This window comes from Phaethon aethereus, assembly GCF_964289735.1.
Source record: "Phaethon aethereus genome assembly, chromosome: 3".
NCBI lineage: Eukaryota > Metazoa > Chordata > Aves > Phaethontiformes > Phaethontidae > Phaethon > Phaethon aethereus.
The window spans coordinates 36,722,637-36,740,187 of NC_138576.1; the positions used below are offsets into that span (position 1 = coordinate 36,722,637).

General features: G+C 36.5%; 2 protein-coding genes across 7 annotated transcripts in view; one reads left to right on the top strand and one right to left on the bottom strand.

The window, feature by feature from the left end:
* Positions 1-1,347, top strand: part of MYO6 (myosin VI) — a gene marked incomplete at its 3' end in the record, with an annotated part of 80,179 nt that extends 78,832 nt beyond the window's left edge. For all 6 annotated transcript variants that reach the window (XM_081998314.1, XM_081998315.1, XM_081998316.1 and 3 more), the window contains one exon: positions 1,148-1,347. In XM_081998314.1, coding sequence (XP_081854440.1) covers positions 1,148-1,347 — 200 coding nt within the window. The remainder of the gene's footprint in view (positions 1-1,147) is intronic.
* Positions 1,348-10,288: 8,941 nt separating this feature from the next.
* Positions 10,289-17,551, bottom strand: part of IMPG1 (interphotoreceptor matrix proteoglycan 1) — a gene marked incomplete at both ends in the record, with an annotated part of 62,534 nt that continues 55,271 nt past the window's right edge. Inside the window, 3 exons of the mRNA XM_081997180.1 lie at positions 10,289-10,328; positions 12,990-13,200; positions 16,911-17,130. Coding sequence (XP_081853306.1) covers positions 10,289-10,328; positions 12,990-13,200; positions 16,911-17,130 — 471 coding nt within the window. The remainder of the gene's footprint in view (positions 10,329-12,989; positions 13,201-16,910; positions 17,131-17,551) is intronic.

Here is a 17,551-nt window from a genome sequence, read left to right on the forward strand (position 1 = left end):
GGAAGTGTTCAAAAAAATGTGGGGATGTGTCACTTTGGGCCATGGTTTAGTGGGCTTGGTCGTATTGGGTTGATGGTTGGACTTGATGATCTTAAAGGTCTTTTCCAACCTTAACAATTCTGTGACTCTGTGAATTTGTGTGTATGATATATTGTCTTTCCATAGTATGGTGCCAATAGCAAACTGATGGTTTTACCATATTTATGCTGTCTATATGGGAGAATAGCTTTTTAATCTTAAACATTTAAAATAAAAACTAAATGTGGCCATGGATAGGTAGAGATTTATCTGGTAATGAAATGTATCCTCCCTTTCTGGAGGATAATGAAAGGGGGAGAAAACACTGGAGAAATGCTGTTTAATTTTGTGTTTTGAGTGTTTGTATTTAACCAATTTGTTTTAGCTTCAGAGTGATGTTTTACTAGCAACAAAAGTTCCTTGGTTTTCTGCTAATTATTGTCAATAGAATTCCTTATATCAACCGTTGCCTGTTCAATGTGAAAGCCCATCGCTAAAAGTAGCATTGTTGTCATGAATACCACATTCTATGGATCGCCTACTAAAAATAAGATTAAAATATAGTGCGTGAGCTACACTCATCATTGCATTGGATTCCCTATGTCAGTCCCATTTGGTAAACATTGTTTGTTTAACGTGGAAGGCTGACAGGTTAAGAATAACTGGCTACTCGATCAAAATTGTTGAGTTCTTAGTTGCTTTGCTGCATTTGAACAAATTAAATAATAACAGCAGTTCACCGTAAAACTGTGTAAAGCTGAAAGTACGTGTAGAACAGATGTGGTTGTCATCCCGTAGTGGATTTCAGGAGAGTATGTCAAGATGTGGATCTTTTTGGCTTTTTTCCTTTATTCCTTTTCGCTAGCTTTTTAAGCAGAGTTTTGTCAGTTGCAGAATCTGATGCTAGTTTATTCCAATACAGCTTTTCTGCTCTGTGTGTAGCAAAGAAAACCCCAACCAACCAACCCCTGTGTCTGAGGACTGATTTCCCCATAAGCTCTGAATTCTATTAATAAACGAGAGCTTGAGAGAGGAGATCTAATTAACAAAGATTAGATCTTTGTTAATGGGACCTTTGAATGATGCAAAAGCTTTACAAAGTTTTTTCTCTTTCCCTTTACTATTTCAGGTAAGGATGATATGGATATGTGTGAGCTTAACCTTGAAGAGACTGGCTTAACTCGAAAACGAGGTGCTGAAATTTTGCCGAGACAGTTTGAAGAAATTTGGGAGCGCTGTGGAGGTATCCAGTATCTTCAAAATGCAATTGAAAGCAGACAAGCTCGTCCCACGTACGCTACAGCTATGCTGCAGAACCTGCTGAAATAGATTTTGCACAGTAGCGTTCGAGCTGAGAACTCTTGCCCGTGATACAAAGGGAAGAGTTCCTCTGTGCAACAGAGGACGTAAACATTCCGTAATCATATTAGAGATGTTTAATATAAAGTGAACAGATTTTATTAATCATGTGGTTTGTTAATTTGTACTTTATGACGTTTAATTTGTGTAGTGAACTTCACTAGGTATGAGGACATTGAGGAAATTTCAGTCAGTGTAGTTTGTTGTATTTTCTTTAACAGTTTCTGTTATGGCTTGTAACACTTTTAAGCAATCTGTCTATGTGTGGGTACATATTACAAAGAACTGCATTGCAACCACCTTTTTATAAAATCCCCTCTTTAAAACACTGAATAGTTGGCTTCAAGTGGTGGCCTAGTAAAGAGGATATGCTGTTTCTAATAACTGGAATTGTGAGGCCTTAGCTTTGACTTCTGTTCCAGAGAAGTTGGAGTATACTTTTGTATAATCCGAGACATTTTACGTCCTGATTTGAAAACTGGTTTGTCTCTCTATTTACTGACTTTTTCAGAAACTGATGGGAAATCCTCCTTAACTTGATACTCATAAATTCCTATTTATGCATTCTCTGTCTTGGTTTAAGAGAAATGGTTTTCTGTACATTCTGAGAAGAGCATTCATATATGTCAATAGTGTGTGATATTGGAGGTACTCAAAGAATGTACTGCTCATTAGGGCTTATACCACTTCTTTCTTAGTTTCTTTTTCTTTTTTTCTCTTGAAGTACAAATGTCCTTCAGGCTTTTATTTTTCTGACCAAATTTCCGTTAGGAATTCTTGGGCAGTTTGTTTATCCAAGTAGTGGATAAACAATTCAATACATAATGCAAAATCATCCAAGACCGACGTCTGGCAGCATATAAGATTAAGGATAGCATAAGGGAAATACGTTCAGCTTTTTGGTGGCAGTGTAACTTCACTGAATATTGAGACCTGAGCCTCAGACATCCCGTTTATTTTAATTGTAACGAGATGCACGAGGTCTGTACCTTTTGTTAGGTTGTATAAAAATATTTGGTCCAGTAACACAGTGCATCATCTTAATGCTACGTGCTGATGAAATAGCTGCAATTTTCAGTATACTGGAATATCGTAGTGTTTCCGACACTGAGCTTTATCTTAATCTCCCCTGTCAAGTTTCATAGCTTGTAACAGTTCCCTTATTAAGCAGTTTGTTTTGGGAGTTTTTGTGCGTGGGAATTATTAATTTCATACAGTTTTAAGATGCATCTTGTTCACTTATGTGAACATTATTTCACCATGCTGGGCCATTACTTCAACAAATTAAACTTGATTATTTATTATGTCTCCGATAGGAATTTGAAATATCAGTAGCTTGATGTCCAGTTACTTACGCAACCTGATTTAAAAATGAAGTCTTGCTCTATGAATTGACAAAGTCTGCTTACACTATAGAATAATTTCCTCACTGTTTGCTGAGTTTGAAACCTCTTGGAAATACTAGTTTTTAAAGGCATAAATATATTTAATTAGTACCTTTTAAAGAGGTACAGTTCTGTAGCACAGAGAAAGCTCATGATACATACATGCTCGCTGGCCTTAGATTGTGCTGCATGCCAGAGTCTGCTTGCTGTTACAAATGCGCTCCTTACTCGACTATCTCCACATGTATTACAATAACACGTTAACTCCGCATGAATCCGCTACATCAGCGAATCTCGGCATCCACTGCGTCCCCACGCTATTTTTTGGTCATGTGATTGCAAACTAGAAAGTGTTTTCATTTTACCCAAACAAAATGTTCACTGGAGCAGTAATTTTTGGCTGGAAAGTGAAAGAAGTGCATCGGACTGCTAGCTAGCACATTGCGTACAAACCTGTACAGTGCTGCCTGAGTTTAAAGGTGCTGCTTGTGCAATTGAGATTGAAATTACTGGTTTAATGTGTTACTGTATTGGAACTAAAGTTTCAGAACTTCTAGTCTGCAGAAACTTAGCACGGCAAGAAGCTGTGATCGTTCGTGCAGTACAAGGAAGAAAAATCACTGAAGTGATAGGGCCATCATGCCCTACCCTGTATTTATTAATATCTGGATTTAACCTCTTGACTTAACACATTCAGTCTCATACTTATATAGATTGATATATATTCACTTTTCATATATGTATGGAAAAAGGATCTTATGAGACTGAACATGGTAAGCAAAGCATGTAAATATTTAAGTGTATCTATGTATATTCACATATATATACTTAAATGTTTTAGTATATATGTGTGTAAACATACTTGTGGGGAACTTAAATAAAAATCTGAGCAGAATTTTTCCCATCGTTTCCCTGGTTATGCCAGGATTTCCTTGACTGGCATCAGAAAGAAAATTAATTTCTCAGAATGGGGAGTTCTTGTTAACTAAATGACTAACAGAGATGAGCTATCAGGAAATTAAACATTGACTTTGAAATAGTGGAAGAGGAACTGGGGGCTGGATGCTCTCAAATGAGGTGTTCCCACCTCTCGGCATTGCTCTGGCAGTATGCCTGAGGCAAGCAGAAGATGCATTCCAAAAACCAGGGTGTTCTAGTTTACACAGTAGCAGGCTCTTTTTTCATTTCCCTGCACCAAAAGCAACATGTGCTTTTAGTTTTACTGATCTTTTTGTGCAACGAAATTAATTTTCAATTAATTTCAAATTATTTTTCCTAATGTGAGGCAATATTCCACTGCCTAACGATTGTTTCCGTTGTCCCATCTACTGTGTCACATAATTATACAGTTGGTTGATTTGGAGAGGAAAAAAGAAAGGGGTGTGGGAGGGGGCTGAGCTGTCGGATTGTATTATTCCCTAATTTCCTTCTGATATATGGTTATGGAGAAAAACTTAATTTGTTTTTTTTTAAAGCAAAATGATGAGGTAAACATGTTGGCTTGGCTCTGTGTGTTTGATTTAAAAAAAAAAATCTAAAAAAATCCTCCTGCCTCTCAGTGAAGTTCTCCATTATAGTTGAGATCTTCTGCCTGAAACACTCCAGCAACCAAAGGAGTGGAAGAGAGTCACCACGCTAGGCTGCATTTGCGACTAGGTGATCCGGGAATATGAATTTTCTAGAGGATGCTACTTTGAAGATCACAAGGTCATTAAATACTTGTCTTTCATCCACTGATACGGTTGTTTTTCTTTCCCTAGTTGGATCCTTTGGGTTTTTCTCCAAAAATCTTTATTTAAAATATTTAAATGACCTCCTAATACTGTACTGAAAATAAAAAAAAAAATAAATACATTCCATGTTGAAATCTCAGTTGTATCTCTCTTGCCATTTTGTCTTTAAAGATTTAAAGCATAATAAGTAAGGGTAGATTATGTTATGAGAACGATAAAAGGATTTCTGTACTGGAACTGCCTAATGCTTTTCTATCAGATGTTTATGGTGCTTTAAGATACTCTAGTAAAGATTTTGCCTTTACTTCTAAGGTAAGTGTTCCTATAAAATAATATTTCGATGTTAAAAAATTCTGATTTTGTGATCTTTAAGTCTCATACCTCATTTCTGAGTATTTTGATACATATAAAATATTTTTATATATAGAAAATATCTCAGTATTTTGATATCATATATATTAAAAAAACGTATCTTTTTACTTTCATGACTAATTTTTTAACCTTTATTGCTGTCACTTCCAACGTATTTATCATTTGCTGTGCTGTGTACAGTTTACATCTTGGTTGTTTTACATCATGATGATTGGTGATTAGTAAAACCACTTATGCTTTGAGTTTATGTGCTGCGGGAAAAGATTTATGTTTGGGGTGGAGGTGTGGTGTTGCTTTTGTGTTTTTTATTTTCTTGTTTGTTTTTTTTTTTTCTTAAAAGTGTTATAAAAGTTTCTTGCCATAAGGGCCAAATCAGAGTTTAATCAAATTATTTTTTTTTATTTAAGAAGATTGAAGTAATTCAGATTTTGATATCTAGGAGATACAGTTTTGTTTCACTTTCCTTATGGCCTTCATTTCCAACTGTAGCTTTAGATCAGGTTTAAGATAACGGGATGTGTTTTAATGTGAGATGAAATACCAGTTCAATTCCCTGTGATATTTTCAAGTAAATAGTTTTATTATATTTTATTGAAATACAAAAGGCTTACATCCAGCAAATGTATTTGGTAATTAATAGTTCAGAGTGATAAATAGTCATGAATAATCATTATTAAAATACACATTTTAAAATTACTTATTTTTAAATCTGACTAGTGTTTACTAGTATGAATTGAAATATGCTAAACACATACAAAAATACATTTGTAATGGAAAAAAAAGGAATGCTTTCAGCATTCTTAATGCATTCTTAACTTACACGAGCAGTAGTGAAAAGCTAACAGTGGTTGGCAGGGTTGACTTCCCATGCCCTGTAAGAAGTATTTTTCCGCATTTTATTCTGAAGTGTTACTGTGTAAAACCGCATCTTAGGTTTCTTTTTTCTTTTTTCTTCCTAGTTAAATAAAGTAAGTAAAAATACTATTTCAGCTGTAGAAACTCAAGCTTGCATTCTTGGTGCATTGCCTTCGTTTGTACACAATCACCAGTTCTGGTGGTTTTGCAGGCAAATCTGTGCAGATAATTGTTTGGAATTCGTAAACAGTTCTTTTTTGCGTGCAGAGGAAGGTAAAGTTCAGTCTTTGCTGTGGTAACCATGTGGTGCGAAGTAAAAAGAATTGTCACTGAAGTCAGCTGCTGTCCTGAACACGTGAACGTTTCACATCTGAGTGAGGAGCTGTCATCCAGCATAGTCATGAACTTTGTGCAAGCTCCGTTTGAGCTGTAAGTACAACTTCTGGTATGCACCAAGCAGCAAAACAGTGCCTGAACATCATACAACACTGGTGCGGCATATATAAATGTAGATATACTCAAGAAAAAGACTTTCAAGGTAAAGTAATGCTCATACTTGAATCAGGATTGGGGATCCATAGAGCATAAATTACTAAGCCTATAAAATACTTAATGGCCACCCATTGTCTGCTTAGGTTTTGTCTACAAAAAGTAACAGCAACCTCTCAAAGTTATTTGTGTGTACACTGAGCTTAAAGTGTACGTGCTTATATGCGACTCTGTAATCTGCGTGCTACTGGGAGGGTGCTTGTGAATATAAATCTTGTGTTCTGAAAAGATGAAACTGCAGGCATTGTGCCTCAGCAAACAGTTTGAAATCTTAGGATGAGACAGTTTAACTGTCACCAGAAATTAAGCAGTGAAGTGTATATGTACATATGTATACATCATGTGTTTACTAGCAGAAGAACAGGAACCTGAGGTTCATAGAAACCATAAAAAAAATCAATCCCAACTGATTTGCAATGTGAGAGTTGTAGCGAGAGACTGAGAAAGTTCCCAAATGCCTTTAATGTGGCCTTTGGTCCGTGACAGCTCTTATTTCTGTGTTTGCCACTTACATTACTGTATGTAAGGAGGGTTAATAAAAGGATACAGAAATGTGATAAAGTTTCACCGAAATCTTTAGCAGAACGATTGTGACATACAATATTGAAAAAAGTCACTTCTCAGCAAAATCTGTTTCTAGCACTTGGCTCTTCAATAAAAATACAGTTAAGATGTGTAAGCACTGGATGCTTAATGCATGCATCTTAACACCGGTGACTTCTTCCTAGGCAAATTTGAGACATGGTCAAATAGTTGGTCAGCTTGGTTGTGTTGTTTTTCTTTAACAAAACTTTTTTTTTTTTTAATGTGGACTGATTTTGGAGCTAAAATGTTATTTCTTTAGGAATCCCTGAATTTTTTTCATATGCATAATCAACCGGAAGTCCAGTCTTGGATAATGCAGACCTCCTTTTTTGAATACCTGTAAGAGAAACTCTCATAAGGCATTTGAAAAGCGTTTTTGAATTTGAAAATGTATTATTTCTCTACTGCTAATAGGCAAGTTCTCACTAAAATCTGTTGAGATAATCTCCAGTTCATTGTAAGCAGAACTGAGTTAATCCTGAAGTGTTGGTTTTTTTTTTTTTAACATACTAAGTGATTGAGCTCAGTAAAATTACTATTTTTCTTCCCTGGTATAACAATGCTGTGTTTCTGTACGAAATAACAAACAAGTACCACCTCTATCATCATAATCTGAAGAACACATTTTTGACTGTAAAATAATTAGAACGCGGTGTGCTACAAACAAAGCTGTATCTAAAGTATCTACGAGATTCACAGTTAGAGCAGACCTGGGATAAAATAAGCTTTCCACTCCTATGCATTGTTTTTAGGTGTAAGAGCAGCAGCTGTGCCATGCAAGCTTGTAAATGTGTAAAACCTGACGCCTGGGGTTCTTGGAACTAAGAGCACAGCACTTCTGTCTCTGGATGGTATGTTAGGTCATCTTTCCCCCGTGATTCTGGTAATGAAACCCTAAATCTCCGATATCTGTGGGGGAGCTCTAACCCTCTACAAGGGTTACCTTGTACTGTTGTTGTATTGGTTTAATCCAATAGTGGTGAAGCACTAGCACAGGTTGCCCAGAGAGGTGGTAGATGCCCCATCCCTGGAAACATTCTAGGTCAGGTTGGACGGGGCTCTGAGCAACCTGATCTAGTTGAAGCTGTCCTTGCCCATTGCATTGGGATTGGACTAGATGACCTTGAAAGGTCCCTTCCAACCCAAACTGTTCTATGATTCTACATTTGCATATATATATATGTATATAAAATTTTGAAATGGAACACAAAATACACTTAAACCCAAAGATTCTATGATTCTATGAAGCAGCTTTCATTTCAAAGGAGCAGATAATTTATAGAGAACTGTGGCATGTTTGACTCAATCATAGTAGGCCAACTGGATGTGGATGACTTGGCCTTTTGTCTCAGTCTGAACAAGCTGATCCATTGGAATGGGTGAATTCTAGCTTATTGTCACATTCTGCTTTGGCCCAGAGAAAGGTGACTCTCACAGTCATTTTATTCCTCATATTATGCTATTTGTGGAGCAAGACACCAAGTTCCTGGAGACCTAACCATGTAGAGAGGTAGCTGTGGGTTTTAGCTGCTTGCAAGAACTTGGGTTTCCTACTGAGCTCAGAGAGAAGGAAGAGCAGGTTCCTCACCTGGGTGTGAAACATGTTCGTTAGTTCCTGGATAACTAATGGGGTCAAAACCCAACCAAACAAAACTTCCTCTGATAACTCAGTTTTGCAGTCATTTTCCATGCAGTGACCCTATAACTGGAGACATTTTTTGTGCTTAGGAAGGAATTGAAGGTTATTTCAGCTTGTACTGGAATTTTATGCTTATTTTCATATACGCCTTTATAAGACCAGAGCTGTATTTACTGTAGATAATATGTCCTAAAAAGCTGTCACTGCTGTCATTACACGTTGCAAACAGAATTTAAAGACTGGAATTTTCCATTTGGCCTAAGAGTTCTGGATACTCGTCTTCTCCTAAAAATTCAATTCAAGGACCATATTCTTTTTTAAAAATCCTAGCCCCAAAGGAGTTTTCCAGATTGTGATATGGAAGCGATATTCTTAGTTTCAGCTAACAAAAGCTGTGTTCTACATACATTTTTCCTCCTCCATCATCTTTTTTCAAATAATGAAAAATGTGTTCAACATAAGGGCTCTGATGTAAACACTCATTGTAACGGTGAAAAGTGGCCAAAACCACCTAATTGTTTTTTAAATCAATTTCTATTTTGTGGTTGCTTCACTTCTTACTAAATTAATTTCCTTTACTAGATCTTGAGAAGAACTTTGTCAATATACTTTTGACAATTCAAATAGAGTCTGGATGACACAGACCCAGTTTTCTCCCACAGATGTGCCATTTTATTCCTTTCATAAAATATTGAATGCTTCTGTAAGTAGAAATTTTGAGTAGTTCAGCTGATATGAAGGTTTATTGGTCTACAATTACCCAGAGACACATTTCTTTTAAGATGGGTGTAAAATACTAATTGCAAATGTCTGTGCTCTTGTTTTTATCAGCAGTGAAGCCAAATTATTCTTGAGCTTTTCTGAACTGCTGCTCCCTGCTGATTTGCGGATCTCTATCGCTGCATTCCGGTCCCCCACTTGTCAGCTCAGTCTGTAACTGTGGGCTGGAGTACTTGAAGAAACCAGACCTGGGTACGGTGAAGATCAGTGAAAATAAATCTTTCTCTGTGGTATCATTTCTTCTTCCTTTATTTACACAACAATGTACTGGTTCAAACCAAAGATTTCTGGTATCCCGTCTCCCAGGTACATAGCTAGTGCCAGGGCAACCCTATCCTGATAGTCCCCTCAATAATGTTGGGTACTAACAGCTATTGTAAAACCTGTTGTTCTTCATTGGGCTGTGATTCAGACAACTGAAAATGGCAAAGTAAAAGCTTTTTGTCTACCTTTCAAGAGAGCATACTTCAATACATCAGAACAGTCTGGCAATTTTAGAGAATTTTTTGACTCAGCTTTTCTCTTTTCTGTCTTTTTTTTTCCCCCCAAAGATACAAGAGGTTTCAAGTTGCAAAACTTGAAATAATGTTTGAGATATGAGCAGTATTCTGCTCAAATTGGAATTCCTGCTTGTTCAAACTCTATGTAACTTAAACAGGCACAAGGTATTTTTAAATGATCTCTTATTCCTATTAAAACCTCCCCTTCAGTTTGCTTTTGTGTTGCTTTTTCATTTTAGAGGTTCTTTATTCCTTCACGTGTTTCAGTGGCTGCCACGTTAGCAAATGGGTATACAGAGTGGAACTTTGTGGCATAGAAGCACTTAAGAAGGGATTGTAGTTGTCATATCAAGCATCCAAAGAAAACAAGCTTTTCTTTGTGTGTAATTAGTACAAAGAGCCTTCCTGGTAACATTGAAAAACAGGAAACTCAGTAGAATTTTAAAGCTCTTTAAAATGGTCACAAACCTTGGTTTTGTCTCGCTGATGCTGGAAATGGAAGAATTTCGGAGACTAACTTGTCAGTCTTGGCTTTGTAAACTCGTCTGGTGACCTAAAACATTAAAAAAAAGAAACCAAAACAGTAGATTAATGATTATTTCACTAAATCACAAAAATCACTCAGGTAGGATGGACAACCAAAGCCATGCAAGCGAGCTGTAAGAAAAGCAGTTCTATAGTCCTGTTTGTTATGAAACCTGCACAGCGGTATATGTGGAAAGCAAATAAATGAATTAGTATTTTTAGTTCTGAATTGCCAAGAAAGAGATTAGAATAAAATTTGCTTTAATTGTAGTTAATACATGAAGATGGGCCTGTTATTTGAGGTAGGGCTGTTTGTTGAGGGGTAAGAAAAGTACTTCCGTGCATTTTACCTCCATGCTGAATTGTGTTTTCAAGTTCATGTAATGCTTCGTGATCAATGATCTCTGACGAACTGACACAAGCACTTACACTACAAGCCGTATGACAAAAGCTAGTTATGGGTTCGTCGTGTTCAAAAGCAGGATTAATCCTTACAGCATTTTCTGAATTGCAGCTGTTGAGAGTAGGACTTCTACAATGCAGAACATTTTTGTTTAGGTAAGATTTTAGATGGTAAAAAAAAAAAAAAAAAGGAATATCTTGAAATGTGAAGAAAAAAATTGTGAGCAGCTTACTGCAAGTCAGAGTTTCTTTTGCTTTCTCTTCTTAACTTAATTATTAAAATGATGAAAAGAAAACCAAGGCTTAGTAGGCCAAGAATGAGAGGTTTAAAAATGAAGGGTTGTATGGGTTCTGGAGCAAATTTTGCACAGCGCTGTCCTTGGTAAAGCTCGTGTCTACGTACAGGGCATCTAAAATAGGGAGAGGAAGAGAAAAATGTGCAGAACTTGAAGACAGAAAATACAGAGTACCTCAAATGAAAACAAAGGAAAATCTGCAATTAAATACAAGCACAGTATTTCCAACATAATTGTTATGTGTCTGTATGGAATAATGTGACTGATAATAGAGGAAAGGAAATACTCTTAATTCATGTGAGTGACTGTTAAAGAAAAAGACATTGATATATTCTCTGACAACCTAAAAATTTTAAGGAAATTACGCATTTGGAACATCTCTGACAAATTTCTAGCCCCACAGGTGAAGATGAAATAGCATTTGTGGTTTAGAAGTTCAGGTGTGTTTTGGAGTAATGTCTAAACATGTCTTTGAAGACTTTGTTCTGTTTATTGGTGATTTTAATCTGAGTAGGAAGATCTGAAATAAGAGTTTTACTACAAATAGCTGCCTTTAAAGCAAGGGGGAAGATTGCCATATTTTATATGAGAACACAAGGGTTCCAGTTAGTGGAAAAACTAACGTGGTTCTGAGTAAATTCATAAGCACAACAAGTGTTTGACTAAGGCAAATAAAAGGCTAAAATTTTCTCTCTGCAGACTGTACAAGTTTGCACAAGCTGTCAGTCTGAGACTGGCAGTAAGTTTGTAACTTGCTATGATTCACAAAAAGTTTCATTTATTATTTTTATTACTTTTGTAATTTCAAATGATGGTTTGGTTATTACTGTACCTCAAGTCAGGGCTTCTCTGAAATGGAAAGATGTTATTTTCCTTAGTGTGTTTGTCTTGGAGAAGCAGGCTATACTCTTTGCTACTTCAGTAAAGTTTTGAAGAGGACATCTTTAGCTCACAGGCTAATTTCTAGTACAAAATACTGCAGCTGCACTACTGTGACTCCACAAGTCAGGAATTTAGTAGTAACTGTGGTAAATTCAATATAATCTTATTATCATTATTGCGCTCACTGGAGAAAATGAATTATGGTAATTTTGTTGTTACAGTGAAATTATCATATGAATAATTTGCTCAAAAGTCTTATTTTTTGATGTTAATCCTAAATACACTAAAAGATGTATCATTGACCTAGTAAAGACAATATTAAGAGAGAATAAACAAGTGCAAGAATTGTAACTTGTCTCTTTATACACGTGGCTGGTCAACTACCATGTGCCAGTCTGGTATACAGAGTTTCACATAGTGCTCTGGATAGTCTAGTCTTGCAATGAGATGAAACTTGATTCTTTTAAAAGAGAATTAATATGTTCAAGCACTGTGGTATTTTTCAATATTGAATTAACATAATTTCATGTAAAATTCCTTATGGAATGTTTTTGCAGTTAGGTGGAGCTGCTAATCATCAAGTCTTTCCCAGAAAGCCCTGAAAGCAGCTTCAGCCTTCGTGTGCTTTATTGGGTGGTCTGGAATCAGAATAGTGTTCATAGGTGTGTTTATAAGAATACCGATTTTCTTTTTAATACAATTTAGAAAACAAAAATTTCTTAAAATACTAATATATAATCAATAGCAAAACCATGAACATGTTATTTCATTTTTCTGAGATGTATTTGGAAATCTGAAAAGGATGCATGGTTTTGTACTCGTTATCTCTGCCAGTGATGCTGAACTTGTAATAAATTTCTAAAGCATCTCTAAAAAAATAACTAGATCATGATGTTCTGTGTGTACCAACAGGCAGAAATGGATTTATCTGTAGTGAGACTATGCTGAAGAAGGGTATTTCAGTGTAGCTTGAAGTGTCTGAATGTTGAAGTCTTGGCTTATTAGCATGGTTTATGCTGTTGAAAAGTATATACACAGCCCTGCCTGTTCATGCAATAGACGTATCAGGGGTCTGTTAACAGAATTCGTGTTAAGCACCGTTTATTTACCTGCAGACAGCTCCTCTTCCTGGAACTAACTCACATTTCCCACCGTTGATGCAAAGGTGGGGTTCTAACTCACACAGGCTCCGACAGGGTAATCCGTCTTGGCTTGCGTAACCAGGTTTACAAAGGCAGTCGGCCTCTTTTGTCCCATCGTTCATTATACATTCAGAGAACTCGTCACATGCCATGAATTTGCATGGGTCTGCCTGATCAGCTGTAAAAGATGGTTAAATCATTAATTGATACTTTACCCTAAAGTAATTTGGCAGGCTGTGTGGCAGCTAGAGGAAACAATTCACATTTACTGGCCTGCTACGTTTGCATGTTAATAGGAGGATATAGTCTAGCATAAAAGGACACACATCCTTCTTTCTGTAGATGACACAGCAAGCATGCAAGCTTATATTTAGTTGTACATTTGTTTACCCCATGACTGTGGTTTAATTTTCATCTCACTGACAAGGATTTTCACATTTGAATATTTTGATCCTTTTTTACTTTAAGTGCAAGTTTTATACTCATGGGTACTATGCTGCAGCCTTGCCTATGTGTAAGAAATAGTTTTGTCTGTAATAGTCTTAAACACATCATTTAGGACATGACCAGGGAGAGAATTAGATTACTGAATATTACACAATACTTTGAGGACTGCAACATAGAAATACTGGCACCGTCTAGAGAAAACACGTGCTTGCAGGGCTTTTTTGGAAGTGCTGTGTTAGCATTGGGAAAACTTGCTGGGTTTTTTTACTGTTGTTTTTAAATATTAGCAAGGAATGCTTCTGTGAGGTTAAAGGAAAATGAGTCTGCTGATTTTCATAGGAAGGCCCAAATCAGAGACAGCCTGAAGTCCTAACTTCACCTGTCATTCCTTTCCCAGTCTCTGCTTTTTCCTACAAATTAAAAAAAGACCCAGAAGGAGTCATTTTAACCCAGTGCTCAGCCCAGCTGTGTGCTGATGGAGTGATGAGGAGGAGGACTACATCCACCAATCTTGTCTCATGGAGGCAATTCCCTGTGTACTGTGGGGTAAAGCCCTTGGATAGAAGGGAAAAGGTGAGAAGCAGACCAGGGGATACAAATTCCATTCTTGCCAGCAAAGAGTGTCAATAAGATGTGTGAATCTAGAAAGGGAAAAAAAGAACAACAACAAAAGCGTACAAAGACAAGAAAGGAGAGCACAGAAAAGAACGTGAGATCAGATACAGAGATATGAGCTGGGCTCCACAAGACACTGGGTCCTCTGTGACCAGACCTGTTCAAAGGAAGTTTGCATGTGGCAGTCTTAGCTGTAGAGGGGAACTTGGTCTCAGATCCGGTTTATAGAAATCAAAATCACCTCATACATCAATGCAGAAGAAAACCAACCTTTTTTAGTTATGTAGGCTTAAAATTTCTTAAGAAGAAAAATCAGTAATTTAAAAAGATCTGTACTGGATATTACAGCTAATTCCTGTAGGTACTACCTGGGCTGAGAATTTTCTTCCAGAGCCAATTCATGGCCCTAGATGTTCTGTAATACTCATTTCAATGAAAAATGAGCGTTGCGTTCTTCATAGTAGTACTGGAAATCTCAGACACACATTAGGATATGCTTAACTGGTAGAAATTAATCCATCAAAGCTGTTCACTTTTAACCCCTCTATAATTCTATGGCTAGTTCCTTTTTTATTTTTTTTTTAATTTAAGACTAGTGAGTTTTAGCATGCTCAATTTCCCTGTGCTGTATGCAATGTGCATGTTAATTTGGGATCTACTTTGCTCCTGGACTGTAAATGTAGGCACATATAAACTCTAACAACTGGGCATCAAAGTGATACAATAAGTTACAAGGTAACTTTATTGTCAGGTAAACCCTTGCTTCTATGTTTAAAAAAAAAAAAAAAAAAAAGATTTCCAAATATTTGGAATTCTGGTCAGTGATACTACTGGTCATTAGCCCTGGTCATTGATACTACTGATTAGGAATTACAAAGTTTAGTTTCTAATGAAACAAAAACAATGGGCAGATCAAAAGGGGATATTAGCTCTTAGATTCTTGTTTTACCCCACACAGAATTTCACTCCAAGCAAAACCAGAACACTTCCAAAGGAAAATTGGTTAATAAAAGAGTTTGTATGATTAATTGATCAAAACAGTAGCAGCTGCACAACTGCATGTCTCACGTAAATCTCCCCTGTTTTGATGGTCACAGTTTGCCTTTCTAGTAGTGGAAATAAAGGTTGATACTGCTAGTAAGGAGACACAGGCTCTAAGCATTATCCAGGGTTGTGTGCTGCAGTTTTTGGAAGTTGAAAGATCTCAGTGCATTTCTATTTGACAAGTAGAATTAGTCATGAGCATTTTGCTGGGTTAGAGTGTCATTTTTTGTGATAATGTTTCATTTCCCTTAACAAAGTGTTGGACTATGTACCTGCCACACTTCATCATCTTTTCTGTTTTCACTTTGTTTAGATCACAAAAAAAAAAAGCATGCAAGTATTTTTAAAAGCCCACTATGTTATTATTTATCACTAATGCAGCCAGCCCTTTTTGCAGCTGCTGAGTCCTCATACATATTTTTGGGCTCTCAGTTCCCACCAGTGTTTCAGTTTGGCATAACATGATTACCACTAGATGGCTCTTACTTTCACAATAAATAGGAATTGGCCTAATTGACCTTAATTTACTAAACAGGTTGTGTTGTTTTGTTTGTTGTTTTTCTGAAGTGAAAAGACAGTAGGGCTTTGAAGCACCTGTATGGGAATATATTGGCTTTCTAAACATAATTTCTTCTATGTTGATATTTTACTACTGCTCATCAGCCTTGAAAGAACACCTCTGTCAGCAAACCCATTGTGAGATCGTTTTCTTGAATAAATGTTGAAATACCACATCAGTAAAGCAGGCAATATGGATGAAGATGAAAGATTTTTGAGTTTTTCTGTGTTTGCATTTTAGCAACTTTGTAATTTTAATTTTTATTTAATGACAATATACTATGAAAGCAGAGAACATGTGCTAGTCCAAAGTTCACTCTTTCTAGTGAACTCACGTAATACTATATTCAGTAAAGCATCAGTTTATCATGGCAGTATTTGAAAGTTTGAATATTACAATTTCATTAAACTTTCTTTACCACACACTACCTATGCTCTTAGTGGCGACAAGGAGATACATAAAATGAAAACAGAATAGAAAATGCCTGCATGATTTGTAAATGGATTTTTGTTCTGGAGTTGTCAGAGATCTGTACATAAAAAGACAGCTTAACTAAAACTGCTAAAGGCATATGCATGTGAAGGTGTTGGTATTTTTCTTCTCCGTGCCAGTGGACCTTCCAGCATAAAGTAGTGTCCCGACATATTTGAAATTTATTACATCATGAGGGATGCTGGAATTACAAATCTATGGAGTGCTGTATATAGCAATGCTCTGGTCAGTGAATATCTGTAGAATCCAATTATTCCTAGAAATTATCTCCTTCTGTCTTGAATTCTATAGTCCTTTAAAAATACATTTAATGATGCCCAGAACTATGGTTTTCTTACAACATTGCAAAAATGATCAGAAATTATGTTTACACACTCAGATGCAAAGCTTGTATAAGTCACTCCTGTAAACTGCACATCAACGTTCTTTACACCTGTCTTCGTGCAGCCCTTATTCTAGTGAGTTTTTAGGTCCCTATAGTTGGCCCTGGAAAGCAGTTGGTTTACGTGCACAGACCAACACCTCCACCCAGCATTTCATTAGAGTACAAAAATATGTCTGCAGATAATTGAATTTGCAATATCTTGGTTTTTCTTATTACTCCTCATCACTGGGAGGCTATTGTTAATATTGTTATTTCCAAAACTGTAATCCTTCTGAAGCTTTAACAATCTGGAAAAGATTATCTGCTTCGTTTTGGTTTTGCGCATAAGTTATTAACGCAATCTTACCTGGCTCAATATCCAGGGAATAGCTGTCAATCTCCAAATTGAGGTGCTGGGCTGCAGCATCACAGAAATCTTCCAAAACACAGTGTACTGCTTCTGTGATATTGTATGGCACTGTCCTGGCAAATTTCATTTTGCTATTCACTATCACACTTCCATTCCTGAAGTTAAGTATTTCCAGGTGCTTAAAACCGGTAAGGTTGGACTGAAGGTATGGAAGTAGCTGCAAAACAGAAAGTTGCCTTTATTTTAACTTACTGTAAATGTCTACCTGCTATTAAGTTCTCTTACAGTCACTTTTCATTATCAAGTACACACGTCGCACACTTATTTCTTTTAATTTAATACAATTCTTAAACTCCACCACCAAACTCCCTTTTCTGTTTAGCACTATCATCTGCTGGATTTGTGCATCTTTCTCAATGTATTGAGCTGGATGGGCAGCAATTTCCCCTGTAATGAAGTGCACAGCAGTTGGGGAGTTTATTCATCTGGAAGAAAAAAAAATCACCTCACTCAAAAGCCAACTTTAATTATTTTCAAACATTCAATCCAGGCAGGTTGAGGCGTAGCATAATAGGCATGTTACTGAGCTGACCTGCTGCCCTGTTGTACCCATAGAGAAAATCCATATCTAATCACAT